The following is a 24,265-nucleotide window of genomic DNA, read 5'->3' as shown; positions in this document are numbered from 1 at the left end:
CCTATGAAGTGTTCGAATCCATGGGAGAGGTGAACTAAAAGGTGCGACAGCCGGAAACAAGAGCAGATTTATCATGTCAATCTCCTGAAGTCTTGGCATGCTCGAGAGGCATGCTTAGTCCCCAAGAAGCCCTGCCCTGGGAAAGGAACCAGACCAAGCAGGTGAGGATATCCCCCGACTTGACGTCGGATCAAAAGACCGAGGCATCCAAGATGGTCAATCAGAACTAGGATGTGTTCTCAACAAGACTGGGCTGGAGGACCGAGGGATATCACCACATCCTCACGAACCCTGGGGCCAAGGCGACGATAAGGCCCTAACGGGTCCCAGCAGCCAAAAGGGAGGAAATCAAGGCTGAAGTGAAGAGAATGTTAAATTTAGGGGTCATTGAGGAATCCCACATCTAGTGGTCCAGCCCAATTGTGCTGGTGCCCAAACCCGACGGCACCACAAGGTTCTGCAATGAATTTCACCGACTGAATGAAGTGTCCCAGTTTGATGAATAACCTATACCCCGCTTAGACGAGTTAGTTGACCAACTGGGCAACGCCCGGTTCCTGACCACCCTGGATTTGACAAAGGGGTATTGGCAGATCCCACTAGCCAAAGAAGCAAAAGAAAAGACTGCTTTCTCCATACCAGAGGAGCTATTTCAGTATACTGTTATCCCCTTCGGGCTGCCTGGGGCCCCAGCCACCTTCCAGCGCCTCATGGACAAGCTGTTGCACCCCCATGCCAGTTATGCCATCGCATACCTGGATGATGTGATTATCCATTCCCCAGACTGCGAGACCCACCTGGGAAAGGTGGAAGTGGTGCTGAGCATCTTAAGGCGGGCCGGCTTCACAGCCAATCCAGCCAAGTGCACCATTGGCCTAGCAGAGGCTAAATACCTTGGATACATCGAAGGAAGAGGCATAGTAAAGCCCCAACTAAATAAGCTGGAGGCTATACAAATTTGGCCCTGGCCAAGCCAGAAAAAACAAGTCCAAGTGTTCCTAGGCATAGTGGGGTACTATCGACGATTTATCCCCCATTTCGCCACCAGAGCAAGTCCCCTGATGGACCTGGTAAAAGCCCGGGGCCCTGACATGGTGAGATGGACCGACACAGAAGAAGGGGCATTCACAGATCTGCGGGCAGCCCTCTGTAGTAACCCTGTGCTCATAGCCCCGGTCTTTACTAAAGAATTCATTTTACAGATGGATGCATCAGAAGTGGAGTTGGGGGCTGTCTTATCACAGATGGTCAGAGAGGACGAACATCCAATCCTTTACCTTAGCAGAAAACTCCTTCCGAGGGAACAGAAATATGCAGTAATAGAAAAGGAGTGCCTCACTGTCAAGTGGGCCATGGAAACTCTACGATATTACCTGCTAGGTCGGCGATTTGTCCTCGTGACTGACCACGCCTCCCTCCAATGGAACAAAGAGAAGAAAGCAAGGGTGATCAGGTGGTTCTTTTCCCTCCAACTGTTCCACCTCAGCATTCAACACAGGGCTGGAAGCCACCATGGCAATGAGGATGGCCTGTCACGGGTACCCTGTCTGACGACCCAACACCATGGTGTTGAGCAGGAAGGAGGGATATGTGACGGGGTCAGACCAGATGGCTGCAGGAGAATGCTGGAAGGCAGATATATTAGCCCCAGGATACGCAGGTCCCTTTTCCCTTGGTAGCTGAGCAGGGGTTACTCTAGATTAATTAGGACACCTGGGGCCAATTAAGGGCCTGCCAAAACCTGTTAAAAGCCTCCCCTCCTGCCAGATAGGGGTGCGTGATGGGAGGAAGGCGAGCTACTGGAAAGCTGGACAGTGCAGACACTGACAGCATAAGAACATAAGAAAGGCCGTACGGGGTCAGACCAAAGGTCCATCCAGCCCAGTATCCTGTCTACCGACAGTGGCCAATGCCAGGTGCCCCAGAGGGAGTGAACCTAACAGGTAATGATCAAGTGATCTCTCTCCTGCCATCCATCTCCACCCTCTGACAAACAGAGGCTAGGGACACCATTTCTTACCCATCCTGGCTAACAGCCATTAATAGACTTAACCTCCATACATTTATCTAGTTCTCTTTTAAACCCTAGCCTTCACAACCTCCTCAGGCAAGGAGTTCCACAGATTGACTGTACGCTGTGTGAAGAAAAACTTCCTTTTATTTGTTTTAAACCTGCTGCCCATTAATTTCATTTGGTGGCCCCTAGTTCTTATATTATGGGAACAAGTAAATAACTTTTCCTTATTCACTTTCTCCACACCACTCATGATTTTATATACCTCTATCATATCCCCCCCTTAGTCTCCTCTTTTCCAAGCTGAAAAGTCCTAGCCTCTTTAATCTCTCCTCATATGGGACTCGTTCCAAACCCCTACTCATTTTAGTTGCCCTTCTTTGAACCTTGTCTAATGTCAGTATATCTTTTTTGAGATGAGGAGCCCACATCTGTATGCAGTATTCAAGATGTGGCTGTACCACGGATTTATATAAGGGCAATAAGATATTCTCCATATTATTCTCTATCCCTTTTTTAATGATTCCTAACATCCTGTTTACTTTTTTCTTCAGAGAACTATCCACGATGACTCCAAGATCTCTTTCCTGATTAGTTGTAGCTAAATTAGCCCCCATCATATTGTATGTATAGTTGGGGTTATTTTTTCCAATGTGCATTACTTTACATTTATCCACATTAAATTTAATTTGTCATTTTGTTGCCTGATCACTTAGTTTTGTGAGATCTTTTTGAAGTTCTTCACAGTCTCCTTTGGTCTTAACTATCTTGATCAGTTTAGTATCATCTGCAAACTTTGCCACCTCACTTTTTACCCCTTTCTCCAGATCATTTATGAATAAGTTGAATAGGATTGGTCCTAGAACTGACCCTTAGGGAACACCACTAGTTACCGCTCTCCATCCTGAAAATTTACGATTTATTCCTACCCCTTGTTCCCTGTCTTTTAACCAGTTCTTAATCCATGAAAGGATCTTCCCTCTTATCCCATGACAACTTAATTTACGTAAGAGCCTTTGGTGAGGGACCTTGTCAAAGGCTTTCTGGAAATCTAAGTATACTATGTCCACTGGATCCCCCTTGTCAACATGTTTGTTGACTCCTTCAAAGAACTCTAATAGATTAGTAAGACATGATTTCCCTTTACAGAAACCATGTTGATAACCTCTAGAGCCCTTTTTAAATATTGGCGTTACATTAGCTATCTTCCAGTCATTGGGTACAGAAGCTGATTTAAAGGACAGGCTACAAACCATAGTTGTTAGTTCCGCAATTTCACATTTGAGTTCTTTCAGAACTCTTGGGTGAATGCCACCTGGTCCTGGTGACTTATTACTGTTAAGTTTATCAATTAATTCCAAAACCTCCTCTAGTGACACTTCAATCTGTGACAATTCCTCAGATTTGTCACCTACAAAGGATGACTCGGGTTTGGGAATCTCCCTAACATCCTCAGCCATGAAAATTGAAGCAAAGAATTCATTTAGTTTCTCCGCAATGACTTTTTTGTCTTTAAGTGCTCCTTTTGTATCTCGATCATCCAGGGGCCCCACTGGTTGTTTAGCAGGCTTCCTGCTTCTGATGTACTTAAAAACATTTTGTTATTATCTTTTGAGTTTTTGGCTAGCCGTTCTTCAAACTCCTTTTTGGCTTTCCTTATTACATTTTTACACTTAATTTGGCAGTGTTTATGCTCCTTTCTATTTACCTCACTAGGATCTGACTTCCACTTCTTAAAAGATGCCTTTTTATCTCTCACTGCTTCTTTTACATGGCTGTTAACCCACGGTGGGTCTTTTTTAGTTCTTTTACTGTGTTTTTTAATTTGGGGTATACATTTAAGTTGGGCCTCTATTATGGTGTCTTTGAAAAGCTTCCATGCAGCTTGCAGGGTTTTCACTCTAGTCACTGTACCTCAGGACAAGCATTAGGAGAGAAGCCACACAGGTACAGAGGCAAAGGATGGGAGATCCCTGCCCAACAGGGGGGACGGCGCTTCTGGGCCCCGGAGGTCTGAGGGAAGAGAGCCCGCCAGAGCGGAGAGACTGAACCGGGTGTCTGGTCTGTTGCCACCATGCCCCAGAGGGGCTAAAAGAGACTGAGAGGCTCCCTGCGCATCCCCCTGTCAAGGAGGCTGGGAGGAAAACTACTCTGGCAGGCTGTGGACAGTAAACCCAGGGGCCTGGGGAAAATACTGAGGGAAAAGAGGAATACCCCAGTCCGCCGCTAAACGGAAGTGCGGGACTCACCGAGGCGGAGAGGACGCTCTGTCACACATACTGATGTAATGACAGAGCACTATACTGCTGGATGGAATTGTGCAATGGACTCCCCAAATATGGTCATGTCTCAATTCCCACACCAAAAACGTAGGCGTTAGCCTAGCTGGCAGAGCAGTCCCTAATCGCTGTGAAATATCTGCAAATCACAAAGACTTGCCTCTCCCCATATTAACAACCAGACAAGGAAAGACAGCTAAGGCTGATGAAAAAGGGCTGAGTAATACTGCCTGTTCTTCAAGCATATAATCTCTTGTCACATTCTACACTTGAAAAACATAGCCACTGTCACACTCTCTAAAAATATCACGGCTACCTCATTCCCCACTTTTGGTGGTTGTCTCCTCGAGTACCATTGCACAAATGTGTAAGAACATCCCAAAGGATGCAGCAACACAGTAGCACTGGATGAAAAACCATAAGTGATGACCCAGATAAGCAGCTACAAAGAACAGCAAATGGTAAAGTAGGAAAGAAGATCTAATGCAAAAAAATGGCATCGAGGGAGAGCAGTGAAGCTGACACTTTAAATGTCTGAATCACACATTGTAATCTTTGTCCCATGTACAGTATCTGCTGGGTACATAGAGCAAGGGAGTAATGAATCCTCTGATGAGTTGCACCAGCATGCAGCCTCTATGAGACTGCAAAATGACAGCGAGCCTGTCATTCAATAGATAACCAGATTGAATCACATCAGTTGTCTCAAAATGTGAAAGGGTATTCCTTCCACAAACACACTGGTACTTTGGGGCTCCCTATTGAGAGCTGTTTACCCAGGAAGCACTTTGTTACACACAATAGTCTCATCATGAGCTTGTTGTGCACTGATGAATACACTGCATGATCGGCACACATGTAGGTGCTCAGGTACAAGTAAGGGCAAACAACGTCCACATCTACTGCTCAGTACCCTCAGCTGCTGTACAAAGCTAGGAACCTTTCAATACATGTGGAAGGGCCATGCCTAGTTGGGAAAAAATGGCTACACCCGAAGACAACAGTTGGGGGGGGGGGGTGGAAAGGAGAAAGGAAGAGGAAACAAAACTGAATGGGTTACAACTGGAATGGGCGCTAAAGATCCTGAAGTCCCACTACATCTTTGAGAAGCCATGAACCATCACATGCCACTGGCTGGGTGGAGAGCTGCTGGAGTGGTGTGCCTAAAACCACTGTAGGAAGCGATTTTCCCACTGCCTTTTCCGTTATCTTGTGGTCCTCCATTGTACAATGTCATGCTGTAGAATTTTTTTATTTGTTATTGTGTGTTGCAATATGAACTAGTAGTCTGTATTTTTCTAACAGTGTTTCATTCTCTTTTAGAATCTGGAAAGTATATGGAACGTATTTCTGAATGTCACTATTTTTTCCCCACCCAGGTTAAGCCATACAAAAAGTAGTAAATTGAGAAAGTGTAAAAGTTGTCAAGATATTGCAGAGATCATGAAGGAAACTGGAGAGTGCTGTAGTGCAGACAGTATACTAAACTGTAAATCAATGAACTACCAAATAAATGATTTTGGTGTGGATCCACAGGACCTGAACACATACCTCAATGGAGGGGAATGGTGACAAAACCATGATTTCAAATACACATTGTGGGTCACATAAAAAGAAAACAGACAGACGTAAGGTAAAAAGGCCAAAACAAGGAATTTGGAAAAGGGGACTGAGCAAAGAACCCCAGAAAACAGCAGCCATATGCAATCACAGAGTTCACCAAGGCTCATGGATGTGAATAGTTGGCCCTTTGTGAAACATTTTTTTAATTGCAGCATAAGGTGCAGGCACTGATGGCTAGAAAGTAGCTATGTGAGGGGTATGAGCAGCAGCAGCAAAGTGCAAAGATCATACACAATACTTTTAGCTTTCTAGGACTCCCCGACTGAGCACCCCCACTGAGTCACGCAGGCCCTGCTCAGGGTTTGCGCAGCAGGATTTCTAAGCATTTAATGACTTTGTTTCAGAGACACAGAGTTCAGGACCCAACTCTGCTAGGCACTGTACAGACTTCAGACAAAGAGCTCACAATTCAATTTACATGTCGCGGAGGATGGAACAGGTAGACAAAAAGACAAATGGAGTGGGGATGAATTGAATGGATGAGATGAATAAAAATGAAAACAGTTTATCAGAGAAGCAGAAGTCAAAGATCACCATTTGCCTGACCAATGCCAGCTGGCAGATTTGTAGCCATCACAGCAGAGGTAAGTTTTAAGGAGGTATTTATGAAAGGATAAAGTGGCAACTTTACGAATTTTGACAGAAAGTTTTCCGCACACACATGGAGCTGTATGGGAGAAAGTCTGGAGGTGTTTGGGGGACAAGTGAATAATTAGACAACTGAAGCTGGCATTTTAGCAAAGTGAAGGCTGGGGTCGACAGCTCAATAAACTAGTATTTCAGTAAGACAGAATGGTGTCTATGGGTCTTAAAGACAAAACACTTGCATTTTATGTGGTGAAGAGAAGTGGCCAATGGAGAGAAATGAAGAGCCAGTGATGTGGTCAGGGACAAGCCAAAAAAATGAAGAGAATAAATTCTTTAATTGCCTATGCAACAATGCTAGGAGCCTGGGTAATAAACAAGAAGAATTAGAATTGCTAATTTATGAGCATAAATTTGATGTAGTTGCCATTACTGAAACCTGGTGGGATGATTTGCGTGACTGGAATACTAAAATCAGTGGTTACAACCTGTTTAGGAAGGATCAAGTCGACAAAAGAGGAGGGGAAGTAGCATGCTAGATCAAAAATGGCATTACTTGTTTGTGAGTCATTAATAACTAGCAAGAAAATGCTCTTGAATACTTATGGATAAATATCCAGATAAAGCACAAGATGGGCTATTAGTTGGTGTCTGCTACAGACCCCAAACCACACTAGGGAACAGGATGACCAGCTCCTTATGCACCTACCTACAGTGTGTAGGAAAAAAAGCTGTGTGATCATGGGGGACTTCAATCTGAGGCTAGGTCTACACTACCGGCCTGAATTGGCGGGTAGAAATCGATCTCTCGGGGATCGAATTATTGCGTCTCGTCGGGACGCGACAATCGATCCCCGAATCGACGCTCTTACTCCACCAGCGGAGGTGGGAGTAAGCGCCATTGACGGGGAGCCGCGGAGGTCGATTTTGCCGCCGTCCACACAGCGGGGTAAGTCGGCTCCGATAGGTCGAATTCAGCTACGCTATTCGTGTAGCTGAATTTGCATATATTAAATCGACTCCCCCCCCCCCCCCCCCCCCCGTAGTGAAGACCTGCCCTGAGTGACATATGCTGGAGGTCTCATGCTGCCAATACAAAACATCCTTAGAGTTTGTAAGTATTATCTATGACAGGGATGGCCAAACTTACTGACCCTCCAAGCCGCATACAACAATCTTCAGAAGTTCGAGAGCTGGGGCACACCTGCCGGAGCTTGGGACTTCAGCCCTGTGGGAGTCCAGTTTATACTCTTCCTGCCTTCCACTTGGCAAGTGGGGATTTCCTGTGTGCACCCAGTCAGTCAGTTACATGTCTGTGGTGATCCAGACTATTAGAATTCTCATCAATTGCTTCCCTCTGGAAAGATTTCTGGATTTGGTCCACAATACCAAGGACTGAAGGACTGCAGCTGGCATAATGATTTGCCTGTGATGTCTCTAGTCAACAATTCCCCGCTGAGGGAAGAAACACCTGCAGATATATCATGTGGGAGATAATCCACTGAACTACACCTGAACAATAAGCCATCTGACTGACCTAGAAGCTTGAAGGGCCTGCCAGAATAGTAGTAGAGGGAGCCAATCTGGATTTGATCCAGATCCCTGATTTGGGGAAGGGCTGAACCAAAAACTAACATTGTGACACTCAATCTTCAGAAAGGCAGAGGTTTAAAAATGAGGAAGCTACCTAGAAATATACCAAAGACAGAATATAAACTATTAACATCTTTATAATAAGCATGGAAGTTATTTAATCACAGCTAGAAGACATGCAATCTTCTAAACAAAACAGAAAAAGGAAGGCAAGGAGAAAAAAGTATGGTTAAATGGCAAAGAGCTAGGTTCAAGAAATTCCAAACAAGTGAAGAGAGCAGTGAGGAATATAAATAGGGCCCCTTCCAAATTCACACCCATGAAAAATGGGTCATGGACCGTGAAATCTGTTTTTTTGTGTGCTTTTACCCTGTACTATACAGATTTCACAGGAGAGACCAGCGTTTCACAAACTGAGGGTTCTGACCCAAAAGGGAGTTGCGGGGTGTGTGTGTGACAAAGTTATAAAGTATGGGGGTCGCAGTACTGCCACCCTTACTTCTCTGCTGCCTTCAGAGCTGGGCAGCTGGAGAGTGTTTGCTGTTAGCCGGACGCCCAGTTCTGAAGGCAGAGTCCGCCAGCAGCAGCACAGAAGGGTGGCAATACTATACCATGCCACCCTTACTTCTGCACTGCTGCTGGTGGCAGCTTTGCCTTCAGAACTGGGCTCCCGGCTAGCAGGTGCTACTACCAGGCATTAGGACGATTCCCCTGATTCCCCGGAATCAGACCCCGTGGGTAAGAGGGCCCCGCGCCTAAGAGGACCCCGCACCTTAGGCTCACCCAGTGGCGGTCCACTCTGGCGGCATTTTGGCTGCGGGGGGTCCTTCAGTGCCGCGGAAGATGCAGAGCGGACCCGCCGCCGCCGAAGTGCCGCCGAAGACCCAGACCGCGGAATTGGGCCCCACAGGTCCTAAAGCCGGCCCTGAGTACTGCAACCCCCCACAATAACCTTGCAACCCCCTGCCCCAACTACCTTTTGGGTCAGGACCCCTACAATTACAACACTGAAATTTCAGATTTAAATAGCTCAAATAATGAAATTTACCATTTTAAAAATTGACCAAAATGGACCATGACTTTGGTAGGGCCCTAAACATAAACTATGGCAAATAAAATCTAAACAGGAATTTAGAAGATTTAGGAATTTAGAAGATAAAAGAGGGAATTTAGAGCATAAAGAGACATGCAGAGAAAAACAAACAAGAAATTCCATTCCTCGGCTCTTGCTTTCATGAAGTGGGTCTTCTGTGACGGCAGTCCTGGACCTGCACGTGATTTCATTTAAAAAAGAACACTTCAGCTATCATCTTTATGTTGATGAATCACAAATCTACCTGTTGACTCTGGACCTCTCTCCTTTCATTCAAAGTAAAATCTCTGCCTGTTTTTCTCTATGGATCTTCAGCTGTCAGCATAAGGTCAACATGTTCCAAACTGAGCTTGTGACTATTTCCCTGCCAAGCCCTCCCCTTCATCTCTTCCTCAGTTACTGTGGAGAAAACCATCATCCTAACATCCCCATGCTAGCTGTCACTCAGACCCGTAGCCTGGGCTTCAGCTTCGACTTAGTCACCTCTCTAAGGGTACGTCTATACTTACCCACTGGTTCGGCGGCAAGCAATCGATCCCGGAAGTGCTCGCCGTCGACGCCGGTAATCCTGCTCCGCGAGAGGAGTAGGCGGAGTCGACGGGGGAGCCTGCCTGCCACGTGTGGACCCGCAGTAAGTACCTTTAAGTTCGAACTAAGATACTTTGACTTCAGCTACGTTATTCACGTAGCTGAAATTGCGTATCTTAGTTCAAACTGGGGGCTTAGTGTGGACCAGCCCTTAGTTTACAAACCCAGGCTGTTTCTAAATCATGTTGCTTCTTAATACATAACTTCTCTAAGATGTGGGCTTTCCTCTCCATCCACACAAAAATAAACCTGTTTTTAAAGAAAAAGCCTGATTTAAATAAATATTACTTATAAAAACTACAAAAATCTGATCAATTTTTATCCACCCTGCTCGTTGCCCAATGTTAAGATTCACTGCCTGAGGATTAGAAACTTCCCCAATAGGCATGTTATTTTACAGTGGACCATTATGGGATTTTACACCTTCTGAAGCTTCTAGTATTGACCAATATGGAAATACCAAGCAGAGAGGGATAATCCACACATCTTGCTACCCAGACATCATTTTATCTGCTGCCAATATAAAACACTCAGACCACAGCAGAAAAGTGACTTGTATTTCCACCAGGTGGAGAGACACACTACACTGGCCATATTTACCTGACTTGCAGATTAAAGTTAATGGAACAGTGCACAAGACTAGCATCTGCTCTGGAGCAATGTTTGCTGGAAACGGCTCTTAGATACATCAGGCTGCTCACAAATTTTCTATTTCTCTCCTTTGGTCTTCATAATTAGTTATAGAGAAAGCTCAGCTGAGAGACTGGATGAAAGGTGCTGCTGAGTCATGTCTAACATCCTGAAAACCACAGGTCAGATTCTCAGCGAGTGTGAACTGGCACAGCTCCACTGAAGCTTCCTAGTTTAACAATATCTGGAAAAATTAATTTCCCATTTACACCCATTGACATCAATGAGACTTAAGCATGTGGTTAAATTTAAGCATGTGCTGCAGAGCTTTGCTGAATAAAGGCCATAGGCAGGATATGCTCTTTTAGATTGAGATTTCTGTGATTTCTTTAATTACTCTAGGCAGAGAAAATTGACCACCACTCTTTTGGTTGATTACTAAAAGCAGATTTCCAATAATAAATAATAAATCAGAGCTAAAATGAGAGAGAGAGAGAGACTATTCTAACTGCACTGAAAGATCAACAGCATAGTTCTTGCAACACAAACAGAAACATTGTCAGTTCCCTCAGGCCTGCTCTCCACACTATCTCTGACCAAACATGATATACTTTTACCAGCAAATTGAATAAATATCTTGACAACACCAAAGAAATTAGGTAATTAGGCAGCTGTTCTGTCCGTCAAAATTTTTTAACAATAAATTAGAAAAGGCTATATAATTTCAAGAAACAAATAAGAGGACACAAATTATAGAAGTGTTCAGCATGATGTCAACATCCACACTGCTCTCAATGTAAGAATATCTACAGTGCACCTCTACCCCGATATAACGTGACCCGATATAACATGAATTTGGATATAACGTGGTAAAGCAGCGCTCTGGGGAGGTGGGGCTGTGCACTCCGGCGGATCAAAGCAAGTTCGATATAACGCGGTTTCACCTATAACGCGGTAAGATTTTTTGGCTCCCGAGGACAGCGTTATATCGAGGTAGAGGTGTAATTATGTTTTTTATTTCTGTGTACTGCAGAATAATAATGCATAAAAGAAAATAACATTATGAAAACTCTTATGGCTAGTTATTTATTAACTGAGGATATTTGGGAGGTTCAGATTTTTTTGCAACAGCAAGGTATTACACTACAATTGTAGGCCGTTTGTGTGCTGAAACATAACACTAGTCAGACGAACAAGACTTGTTTCCTCCTATCTTGTCAACCCTCTGAAATGCTGACAATTACAAACACAAAACTTTTCATTTCACTGCTTCATGAAATGTTCAATTCCTATAAGCCTAGGTCTTGGTGCTACATGTAAATAAAGGTAATTTGAACTGCAAAAGATCTAAAGTTCTGAATATTTTATACAGTTTGGCCTATTGCTAATATGGGTGGTAATCTTAAAAAAACTGATTTTTTTTTTAATTTACAGAATTTAGATCTTACCTATAAAAGTGTTCACTGATTAGGCTGACTTGACCTATTCTCTGATAACATTGCCAGACTGCCATGGGAGAAACGCAAAAGTCCTGATTTTCAAAGCTGGCCTCTTTTTTGTTTCAGAGGCAATTTTACACCTGCAAATTGCCAACATATTTGTACCTGCAATGAACTGTAGGTGCAACATTAGTATTTAGATTTCTAATTACAGTAGTAATATTCCTAGGTTCACTGCAGCTGCAAGAATGTCAGTATCATTACTTGTGGGTATAAAACTGTACCCAGAAAAATGGAGACTGGGATGAAGATAATTAAAAATAGTTGATTTTCACCCATGTTTACTCAGTGAAATTTAGTGTGTTCTGAAGGCTCTGGGCTGGGTGTGCAGGCTCTGGGGTGGGTCTGGGGATGAGGGGTTGGGGGGGGCTCAGGGGCTGGGGCAGGGGATTGGGGCATGGGGTTGGGGTGCAGAGGCAGGCTTCCCGCCTGTCATGGCACCGGGGACCGCGCTGCACCCCGGAAGGGGCTCCATGTGGCTCTCGCCCGCAGGCACCCCCCCCTCCAATGGGAGTGCGGAGCCGGTGCTCGGGGCGGGGGCAGCGCGCGGAGTCCCATGGCCCTCCTGCCTAGGAGTCAGACCTGCTGCTGACCGCTTCCAGGGCGCAGCGCGGTGTCAGTGTAGGTAGGGACTACTAGTTTTTACTGGCCACCCGCCAGAGTCCCCGGGTGCAAAGCAAGGTGACCCAAGGCCTTGCACCCAAGTTTGAAAATCACTGTTCTAGACTATAAGTGAAAAAGTTAAATAAAGCATGACCTAACACCAACACCTTAAATATTGACATGCTAACAAGCTACAACTGCACTATGAAAGTACAGAAAATAATGGACTGAGAGTGGAGATAATTAAGTATGATTATTTTCTCCATTTAACTTCATTAAACCATTCTAGTTCCTCTTGAACTTGGAAACAGAAACTGCTTATTTCAGAAAAAGGATGGGATTCAAATGCCTTTCAGAATTTGTTAGAAGGAATCACCTGAAGGACAAATATTAACCTCTTTGTGATACTATTTAAGTATCGATAACTATTACGTAATTAACTTTTCACAACAATGAAAACACTGGAAATTCTAATTTCTGACACACATAATTTAAAGTTCAATGTTAAGCGAATTGCTGTGATGAACAGTGTAAATATTTTCAAGACCAGTATACATTTCTAAATCCTGGTCAAGGAGATTACAATTCCTGAGTCCCAGCAAACTACTGGCCACTTGCACCCAGCCCCCAGCAAAACCCTTTCAGTATGATACACCTTCATCCAGCAGCCACAATCATCAGCATTATGAGGGGAAGAGAGATCCTGTGCTTGTAGCATACCAACCTGGTCTCTGACTCAGCCAAGACTGCGCTTGGAGAGCCCTTAGAGAGACAAGGTGGGTGAGGAAATATCTTTTATTGGACCAACTTCTGTTGGTGAGAGAGACAAGCTTACACAGAGATCTTTGGGAAGAAGCTTGCCTCTCTCACCAACAGAAGTTGGTCCAATAAAAGATATTACCTCACCCACCTTGCCTCATTAAGATTCGGGGACCAACACAGCTACAACAATATTGCACATAACAAGAGGCAGACCATTCAAGCTTCTTCCTTACACAATAAGCAACACTAAAAATGAAAGCCAAAATGTGTTCATAAAACCTGTCCTTTGGAACGGTTGGTATCTATCATTAGATAGTTTTTAAAGATTTAATTTCATCTGTCCTGAAGGAAGGAGCTTATTATTTTCAAAACCTCAATATTGTTCAATGAATTCACCCTGCTAGACCTAGAGGAAATAAGTGTAATTTTTAGCCTCCGGGACTGTAGACTCTCTTTTATCTCTCTCATTGATAGCTCAATAAAGTTACCTTTGCAGTTACCAAATGTTACTGTACTACTTTTGGTATGCTCAATACTTAGGATATCCTATTAGTTATTTCGTTAAAAATATTTACTTTACACATATTTTCGAAGGCAATTGTAAACTTCATTGTAACTGCTACAGTAGATGATTGCACAGTCCATTTATACCATAAATATTTCAAGATTTCTTTGGTCTTGTGTGTTGAAATTCGTCTTTTAGTCAAATAGTCAAACTAAGGAACTCCTGTATTAACCTTATTTTCCCTCATATTTTAACCTCTCCTTGACAACCACTATTCAACACCTTTCACTCTGAGCATTTGTTGCAGCTGAAAGTGATTTTCTTCTTTGGTAAAAGTTGTTCTCAGGTAGTCAAACAATCTGGAGCAATAAATCCTCACTTGAACTCACAGTCCAGGCTTTGCAGCAGAACAAGAGACAAAACAATTGTTCCAAGATTCCCTTAACACCAACCACCACTAAACTAGCATGTGAATTGTATTACACAGCATGCAATTAAGATCAACAAAATCAACAATGTGGCATTTTTTCTTTCGAATTGAATAAAATGATTCCACACTGGTAGATCATTAGTGGAGAAATCACATAACGAAACAAAGAGCATTAATGCCAGAAATATCCTTTGAAATGTTTCAAAAATGAGCAGCTGATATATTCCTAGACACTGTCTAAGCATATTAAAGAAAAAGGCATAGATTTCTCACCTGCGGTAAATGTAACTGGAGACCCTCACTGGGAATGGGCTGGCGAGATGGGGTCTGATCCAGCTGCATGTTAAATAAGGATGCAAGAGCTGACTGAGCAGCCCGAGCCTTTGCAAGCTTTTTGTTCCTTCCTGATCCTTCAAAAGTTTGACCATCCACTGCCACGGCCATCACAAAGTTCTTAGCATGGCTTTCTCCACTTTCTGAGAGAAACTCATACTTCAACCCTGGCCGCAGCTCATTCAGAATCATCACAGGGTTCTTTCCACTGGTCGATGGATATGGTGATGGTGTGGGAAGGGGGGACTGGATAAGACTACCAGCCACAGTGGATGAGGACAGACTGTAGTCTATACTGGAGCTATAGGATCCATCTCCATTGGACCCCAAATAAAAGGAATTGTCAGTCTGAACTGGTGTTTCAAATCCATTGAAAAGTGTGTCTGGGAAGTCTGCTTGGTCAGATGTAAAGTCTGTGTTTACAGAGAGTGTTCTCCCCATTGCTAGATGTGCTTCAGATGCATTTGGAAACTGAACAAAAGATCTCAAAGCCTTTTCAGCAGCATGAAGCTTTGCCTTCTTTTTTGTAGGGCCAGATCCCTCAAACACCTGTCCATTAACTTCAACTGCCATCACAAAAATAGGGGCATGAACTGGTCCTGTTTGGGATAGAAGCTTGTACTGTAAACCAGGCTTAATTTCATTCAGTTGCATCAGAGCATTCTTCGGCAAAACAGGCCCTGGTGTTTTCTTCCTCTTCTTAGGGCGGAACTTGGAGTGTCCATTGCTGCCCTCCTCCAATGGGCGTTTTCTACTGCTGCTACCACCACCATTGGAGAGTTGAGACCCCTCCCCGGTATTTTGCACACTGCCATCCTTAGGTGGAACGTTGTCCATGTTGCGGTTTTCTTTAACATCAGTGCTGCTTGAACCTGTGGTGCCCAGAAAGAGTAACTTACAATGCCTTCGTTGCAGGATCTTGTAAATGCAAAATTTATAGATTCCTTTATCTATCTTTGTAACTGGAAGTGATGTGTGCTTACAGGTTTATGTCTTTGCAGGACAAACAGAAAACCATAATTTTAATAACCCAAGAAATATCAGGTGCAGGTCTGAGTTACAAATTATGCATTTGACATTTTTATTAATACTGGGATTAAAAGTTTGCACCGTTTTTATTTTGCACTCAAATTACTTTTGAGACAAAAGATCTATTTTTAAATTACTTTTGTTCTGAAAAATGTTCAAACCCAGAAAAATTATAATTTTAATCAACATTTTTGATACTTATATTTCAAAATCCTTCAATTAATAACTAATAAAATGAACATTTAAGAATAGTACAAGTGAGATATTTGTTTTCATATTAATTCAAACCACTTCACTTTTATTTAAGCTCATGTTGTGGCTCAAGTAAGGCATCTTACATGATTTTTATTTATTTTAAAAAGAGAAGTTATATAAAATCTGAGTAATTTAATTAATTTAATAAAAATAACCAGCTCCATTTGTAGGTTCACTGGTTTAAGAGTGCATAAATATTGTATACACCTACATCTTTTCATTTGCTTGAAACAACCCTACTTATATATCATCTATATAGATGTTCAACTGTGTCCATTTTAACAATATTGCTTATTTAAATTACTAACTTCTGGTAACTGGGCACTTATCTAGAACCATTTACATTTTTATCCGAGAAGATTCCAACAAGAAACTAGAATTTTTCACCCAACCATGCTGACTTGTTAACAGCCTGAACCCACTCCCACTGAAGCCAGTCAGACTCTTTCTTTCTATTGACTTCAAAGGTAGTTAGATTAGACTATAAACATGCACTGCAGAGTGGAATGAGCCAAACTCAGTGGCCATATTTATTCTTTTGATATCAATCCTCAAAACTTGGAAGTAAAGTCTGTAATAGATATACTTCATCTCTCCTCAGAATTCTGTTAAAAAAATCATGCTTAAATTATGTTGTTCCAGAAGAAAAATATATATGGTTTCTGTACTATCATCTAGCAAGAAATTTTATATTTCTGATAGTCATTTACACACAACTTTATAATTCTTTGCAAAGGAAAAGCAATTGCTATTATTTTAGACAGAGTTCAAATTCCAAACATCCCCATTAAGACACAGCAATCCTTTATTAAGATAGTATTAGAAAGCAAGAAGATTTGTAATAAATGTTCAGGTTAAACCTGACAAATTAATCATGTTGTACATTGATAATTATTCATGGAACTGATTTGTTTATATAAAAACAAATTAAATTACATTAACAAAATATTTCTGAAATTAGGAACTTGGGTGGTGATATCGTACTATGAGTTAGTTCTAAGAATTGTTCCTGCTACAGCTTTTAAATCCTAATTTTTATTATGTGAAGAAACCGCTACAAATAAAGAGTCTGAATTTATACTAGTCTATGTAAACTAAAATGCAATTTTAGTAGTTTAAGAGTTTCCAGCCTTTCCGTTTTAAAGATTTCAAATATCTAGCAATATAATACACCCACAATGATAACAGATTATACAAATTAATCCAGAATTTAAACAAAACAAAGTGGAAATTTTCTTGCACTTTGATGGATTTCAAACTTTTGCTTAATTTCCCCAAATACTGGTGCACACACACCACTTCACCCAGTTTACAAAGCTGATGGAATGGTTACTAAATTTTCATTTATAACATCCTCCAGCAAAAGCTCGATAGGTTACTCCTTTCGGTGCTCGAAAAGAATAAAAGATCAAAAGAAAGAGCCAAAGTAGAAACATACATGTTGTTAACAAACAGGTATTGGACAATAAAGATTGGTACAATATTGGCAAATAGAAGTAAAATAAATATTGTTGGGGAACACTCATACTCCCAAATGACTAATAGTTTCATCATTCGAAACATGTTCTGGCAATTCATTTGATCAGAAAAGGATTTCTGAAGCTGAACCTCAAATGGTATTGTATACAGTACATATACTAGTGGATTATAATAGTCAACACAACATGTTAATTCATGAAGTTTTGTTTCTTTTATAATACTGTAGTACTACTTTGAGGGAATTTAAGTAACATAATTTAATAAAACTACTAAATGAACAGTGGATTTTTTAGCTGGAGCTGTGATCCTTTGAAAATTGTATCTTCTCTAGAACCATATTTTTGGATCACTTGGTCTGTATCGTGGCATCAGGAGTTTGCTATCAAATGGTATAATTTGTAAACTAAAGGGAAATGATTAGCTATATAATACCATATCATGGCCTCCATCTATACATTTCTTTTCATTAAGGGTTCTACAACAGTAGCCTACAGTAGCAATAAAAAAAGACCAACTCCTGCAGGAAGTTGTGAAGGAGCACGTGGATCTAATCATCTTTAATATTACAGTAGAACCTTGGAGTTACAGACACCTCGGGCTCCAGGGAGGGGGCTCTGGGCTTCTCCCCGAGGGAGCACCAGAGCTCAGGGCTTTAAACTTGCGGGGACCACTGGGGCTTCAGCCCTGCAGCTCTGCTCCCAGCTTCTGCCCTTCGGGGGGCGCCAGGGTTTGGGGCTCCCCAAGGCTCTGCTCCTGGTTTCAGCTGGAGTGTGTGTGTGCCAGGGCTTGGGGCTTTAGCTACGGGGGAAACGCTGGGGCTGAAACCAGCACTCCCCTTGTAGCTAACGCCCTGAGCCCCGACACCCCCCGCAGGGCTGAAGCTGGGAACGGAGCCGGAGGGCTGAAACCCTGAGCCTTGGCGCCCCCTGCTGGGATGAAGCCCTGAGCCCCAGTAACCCCCGCGGGTCAGAAGCCCTGAGCCCCGGTGCTCCCAAGGGTCAGAAGCCCTGAGGCTCCCCGCACCTGGAGCCTCAACCCCCACCCCAACCCTGCGGCTGCAGACCCAACCCCCCGCATGGCTGAAGCCCTGGGCTAAAGCCCTGAAGCATCCCAGGGCTAAAGCCCTGAAGCAGTACAGTACTTGCTGGTTTTAATTTGTCTCCCCTGCTGGCTGACCGTGTGTCTGGCTGACCAGTAAGTCTGTAACTCTGGCGTTCGTATCTTTGAGGTTCTGCTGTAATTTAGTCTGGAAACAAAACCGTTTATATTTAAATATGAATGTTTATTTAAAGATTATGGATCCGATTTTGAAAAGAGCTCAGACCCCTATATGAAGTGGTAAGCATTTCAAAAGTGCTCAGCCTACAGCTGCTCCTATTGTCCTAACGGGAGCTTTTGAACAGCTGGTCACTTCATAAAGGTGCCTAAATGGCACCTGAGATCCTCTGAACATCTAGCTATAAATTCCCATTTGAATGTGAAACGAATACTAAAACATGATGAAAAGAAATCGGTTTATAACCTGACATTAGATCTTGTGCTGCTGGTGTCACAGTTTTCAACAAAATATCCATTAGAACCAGCAGCATGCTCAGAAATATCAATACCAACAACTGTATTGACAAGTACAATTCTTAGCTGATAGGCTGAAAGAAAGGCTTCACTCTCTGAACTGTTAAAACACTGCACTGAGCAAAATGGATACAACTTCTTTCAAATCAGCTTTTGTGTTGAACAGGTGAAGAGATGTCCACTTGAACCTCTCCTTGGTGAGGATACACACTCTTCCAGTGGTCACTTAACCACTCGGGTCAAGATTTTCAAAAAGTTAGACTCTAAACATGTATTTTAGCATCTCTGATTTTCAGAAGTGCTGCACACCTCACAGCTTCCATTATGGTCAATGAGAGCTGTTTTGTACTCAGAACTTCTGCAAACTAGTCTAAATATGGATTTAGATGTCTGACTGCAGGATACAACTTTTGAAAATCTTGGCCCCAGATAACTTGAGAGTGAGCCATTTCTCAGACAAGCTAATTTGTTTTATGTACACTAAAAAATATTCCAGGGTGGACAGGAGATTTCAGGCATTTTTGTAGTATCTGAGTTGGCAAAAAAGGATCAGCCATTGACATTTTCAGCAAAAAAGAAACAAGTTTTGCCACTGAAACTTTCTTTCCCCGGAGCTTTACTAAGTATAAGGCACCAGAGCAAGGAAGGAAGGCGTGCTACAAAGAAAACATTTACCTCTTTGAAGAGAGGAGGCATCTGTTACAAGTGTGCCTGTTTATTTTTGAGAGTTTCCTGGTCAAAGACATAGTTAACAAATGCATGAAGGTAAGGTGGTCCACGGGGGCAGTCCCCTCATCTGATGAAAATAATATTCTCCGTGTTCTGCCTCCCTTGCCTAAATTTTACCCTCTTGGTTAAGGCAGAGCTAGCAAAAATGTTGTCATCCTCTTTACTGCTGTTCTCATTAACTTTCTTGGGGAACTCTTAGCAACGGCAACTTCCCTTGCAGCAGGCATGTGGAGCAGTGACGAGACCAACTACACATGTGTGAGCACTCTCTGGATGAGTTTTGTGGGAAGAAACTTGGAAAAATAGAAAGAGATCAGTACAGCAGTAAGGGGATCCATCAAACTGAATCGGTTCGAATTCAGGGTGTGCTGCAAGGCCCATCTCTTCTCCCTCAGCCACAAACTGATGGGTAGATCTGGGCAATGGGATGAATTTTGTGAGGAGAAGGGATTTTGAGGGGAGGTCAAATAATTTTTGCTATTTTGATTCTGTTGCAGGGTTATGTGGTTTTATACTGAGGTAATTGATGGGTCTTTTTATTATTATGAACATTTTTAAAAGATTGCCAAGGACACTCAGAGCACTGGATGTGCTTAATGTGGAGCAGTAAAAAAATTCAAATCAATAAATAAATTATAAGTGTTTCCTCTGTTTCTGTTGTTATACCACCTTCTCCACACCTTCAATGCATAAAAGAAAAAAAGGCACTATACCCACTTTCACCTGAAATCCCAACAAATGTTTTTTCAATTTTTTCCGTATTTTAGAAAAAAAATATAACCATTGCGTTAAAATTTTGCACAACCAATTTGATTTGAGTTTTAGTCTCTGCAGGTAAAATAGAGATTATAATTGGAGGCTATGATATTGCATATGCAGCAAACACAGGCCAACCCAAGCTAGTATTTTAATTAAAGAAACACAGCCCAGAAGAATGAATTTTAATAAAATGAAGTCATTTTACAGCAGCCCAGCTTCTTGATTTCCCAATAAAAATGCACTGTAACTTCCCGGGTAAAACTGTATCTTTCCCATACAAGGCCTTGCTGTACTGTTAGGATGTCAGTACCTTTGTCAAAGAAAGCGTATGATATATGTTAGCTTTACAATTCAGGGACAGAATAAATAAATGCTTGTGTTTAAACAGCACTGAACAATTTACAGTAAAGCATAGGAGATTTTCATGCACAGTACTTCAAGAGCAACACATATACACTACTTCATTATCATTCACAAAAAATAAGGATGGTTAAAAGACCAAAAACCTTTAAAATGAGATAACTGCATAATGATGTGGTTGCAGTATTTCTTTCTGTAAGTAATTAGGGCTCAACCCTGCACGAGGCTGAGTACTTTCACACCAACCCAACAATGCATTTAGACGTGCTTAACTTTAAGCCCTTGCGGAGTTCCATTGAAGCCAAGGGGCTACTCATATTTAAAGCTACACACTTGCTTAAATGCTTTGCTGGATCTGTGCCAGAGCAAGACTGAACCTTTAATGAGAACAATCTATTACTCTAAATAGCTGGGGGCCAGAGCACTGTACAATTTTCTTCCTTTTCTTTCCTCCATTACTTGATTTCTCTCCTTATATGTTCCCTCTTTTTTGTTTCACAAACCCTTATATTTGATCTCCTTTATCCTCCCTCCCTCCATTCTCCTGTACCCCATGTCCTCACAATTCCTGTCCCTTTCCCAGGTTTCCCAAACTCTCTTTCTTGCCCCATTTACCTAGTTTCCTCTCCCCCAGGTACACCCCAAAAGTAATAATGATCTCTGTTCCCTTCAAATCTCATTCCATCTATTGCCTATTGATTGACTGGCCAGCTACAGGCACACTCCTGGCGCACAAAGGCTCTGATCTTTAGGGCAGATAATATCTCTGTTCAGCCTGTAATCTAGCTGGAAGATTGTAAGAGGCAGGAGTTCCTCTCTTACACTAACCCAGACCTCATATGAGTTTAGGATAGTCCTGTAATCTCTACTTCCAGTTCTTCTGCAGGGTGGCATTTGGAGATATTAGGTAGAAAGTACATAGAGCTAGAGGTGTTGGGACATCTAGAAATGTTTTTTGTAGGAGACAGTATGCTGCACAGGATACATGTGTGCATGTTGTAGCAATACACTATACCACCCCATATTTCTTCAGTGCAAGCCCTAGATGTATGAATTAATCATCATGACTTCACTGCAGGTTCAAAGTAGGAGAAAACAGGCTAAGAGGGAACATGGTGTTTTGAAATACAAATATCTTTGATGATTAGTGATCATGGTATGAAGATATAAATCACATGAAGGGTAACTGGATTATGTGTTAATCAGATGTATTTGAAAGCTTTCCCAGTATGGAAATTCTTCTTTAATGAACACACATATAAAGTGAACTCTACACACACAGAAATTTCCTCTCACTGTATTCACATCATTTCTGTTTGCCACCCAGCAGCAAGGAAAATGGCTCTTGCAGAAAGGATTATATTGTTTATGATGTAAATATACACATCTTACTCATATTTTCTTCATCATCTATATCCATTGTGAAATACTTTTGCTGGTTTCTTGACTGGCGTAGATGGCGTCTATCTGAAAGATAGAGAGTGGGTGTTTTAAGCTTATATCACGTAAAACGCAAGAGCCCGCATGACGAAGGCATGGGAGTCAGGAGAAGGGGGTTGTTTCCATGGTTCTCTCACATATGTTCATGTGCAGTCATAGATAACTCTTTCTCCGTGTATGTCTTTCCCCCACAGAAGAGTAATGCTATTTCTCTAGCGCAAAGGTATAGCGATTCTAAGAACCCATTAAGGTTTACAAGCATTTTTACATTTTCAGATGGCAGACTGTCTAGAAGTGCATACTGTTTTTAATCTGTTGTACTTTCCCTGGTTCATGTACTTACAAGATATAAACTATGCACTCTCACTGGAAAATGTGGTCATTTCCTTGTCTATTGCACTGACTATTTTAAACAATGTGACGAGTTAAAAGGTCACATGTGACAGCACCTCGGGAACTGGTTCAGTGGAGAGATGCTCCCCTTCCAGCAAGCCAGAGGAAAAAGGACAAAGTCAAAATACTGGCAACTTGATGTTGCAGGTAACATCAAGAAAATCCAGGCAATTCATGTGCAGGATAGAGAAGGTACTACTACTTAAACGGACAGTTCCTGGAAAGAGGGGGTTTGGTGGTAAAGACTGTGTTTGGTTAGACATTTGTATAGATAAAGCCAGTGTCATAAATATAAAGGGAAGGGTAACAACCTTTATGTATGCAGTAACATAAAATCTTTCCTGGCCAGAGGTACAGACAGAGGTACAGAATCATTTTACCTGTAAGGTGTTAAGAAGCTCAAATCACCTGGTTGGCACCTGACCAAAAGGACCAATAAGAAAAGAAGACATTTTCAAATCGGGGGGAGGGGGAGTTTTGTTTGTGCTCCCTTTGATTGTTCTCTCTCTGGACGAGAGAGGGAGCAGGCAGGAAAAACCATCTCCTAAAAACCTACCTGAAACGAGCATCTAAGATTACAAAAAATGTAAGTAAAAGCAAGGAAATGCGTTAGATTATCTTTTGTTTTAGCTTGTGAATTTTCCCTATGCTAAGAGGGAGTTTTATTCCTGTTTTTTGTAACTTTGAAGTTAAGCCTAGAGGGGAATCCTCTGTATTTTAAATCTTTTTATTTACCCTGTAAAGTTACCTTCTATCCTGATTTTGCAGGTGTGATTCTTTTACTTCTTTTTAAAATAAAATTCTTCTTTTAAGAACCTGATTGATTTTAGTGTCTTAAAGATAAAGGGTCTGGTCTGTACTTTTATTAAAGGCAATTGGATGGTATATTATTCTCAAGCCACCCCAGGAAAGGGGGTGAAGGGGTTTGGGGGGATATTTTGGGGAAATAGGAACTCCAAGTGGTCCTTTTCCTGAATCTTTGTCTAACTCACTTGGTGGTGGCAGCAATACCGTCCAAGGACAAGGAAAGGATTTGTGCCTTGGGGAAGTTTTTAACCTAAGCTGGTAGAAATAAGCTTAGGGGGTCTTTCATGCGGATCCCCACATCTGTACCCCAGAGTTCAGAGTGGGGAGGGAACCCTGACAGCCAGCCTTTGCTCTGACATCCTTCTAGAAACTGTGCTGCTGAATAGCGATGGTGAAGACCATATCCGCAGGAGAGAGAAACAGATGCTGCTGTCTCTTCCCTACATGTGGACTGCCTGAATATCTTAGTGTTACTTGCAATACCTCAGGTTATGTTATAAGAATAATGGTCTGGATTTTCAGAAGTGCTGAGCACCCACTCACTTTAATGGGAGCAATGGATGTTCAGTGTCTTTGAAAATCAGGCCAGCCAGGGAAGTCTATAGACATCACATTACAACAAGAGACAAGACCATTATAATACTACTACTTTGCACCTTTACAACGTGTGGTATCTTCTCTATGCTTTCCAGACATTTAATTATGCTAAAAAATCATCATAAGACTCCCCTCCTCAGCACATTTCCCACTTACTCAGCCCTTGTCCCTGAGAGTTGGGCCCGGGCGGGGAGCGGAGGGGATGGGCTGCGGCCACCTCCCCAGCCGGGCTCTCTCACAGAGACCCTGAGAGCAATCAGCCGGCGTGAGAAGCGTCTCCGTACCACTCCCTAAGTTTCCTGCCCAGG

The 24,265-nt window shown here is 42.3% G+C and overlaps 1 protein-coding gene across 14 annotated transcripts in view; it reads right to left on the bottom strand.

Moving 5' to 3' along the window:
• The window catches only part of ADARB1 (adenosine deaminase RNA specific B1), a 232,161-nt gene that overhangs the window by 55,054 nt on the left and 152,842 nt on the right, over positions 1-24,265 (bottom strand). For 11 of the 14 annotated variants that reach the window (XM_065562289.1, XM_065562279.1, XM_065562283.1 and 8 more), the window contains 2 exons: positions 22,113-22,187; positions 14,478-15,409 (listed from right to left, as the gene is read on the bottom strand). In XM_065562289.1, the coding sequence (XP_065418361.1) occupies positions 14,478-15,409; positions 22,113-22,187 (1,007 nt within the window). Of the gene's footprint in view, positions 1-14,477; positions 15,531-22,112; positions 22,194-24,265 lie in introns of those variants that run through there. The other 3 variants (XM_065562285.1, XM_065562288.1, XM_042861812.2) reach the window with 2 other exon arrangements.

Source organism: Chrysemys picta, chromosome 11 (genome assembly GCF_011386835.1).
Source record: "Chrysemys picta bellii isolate R12L10 chromosome 11, ASM1138683v2, whole genome shotgun sequence".
Taxonomy (NCBI): Eukaryota; Metazoa; Chordata; order Testudines; family Emydidae; genus Chrysemys; species Chrysemys picta.
This window is presented reverse-complemented; position numbering and strand designations above follow the sequence as displayed.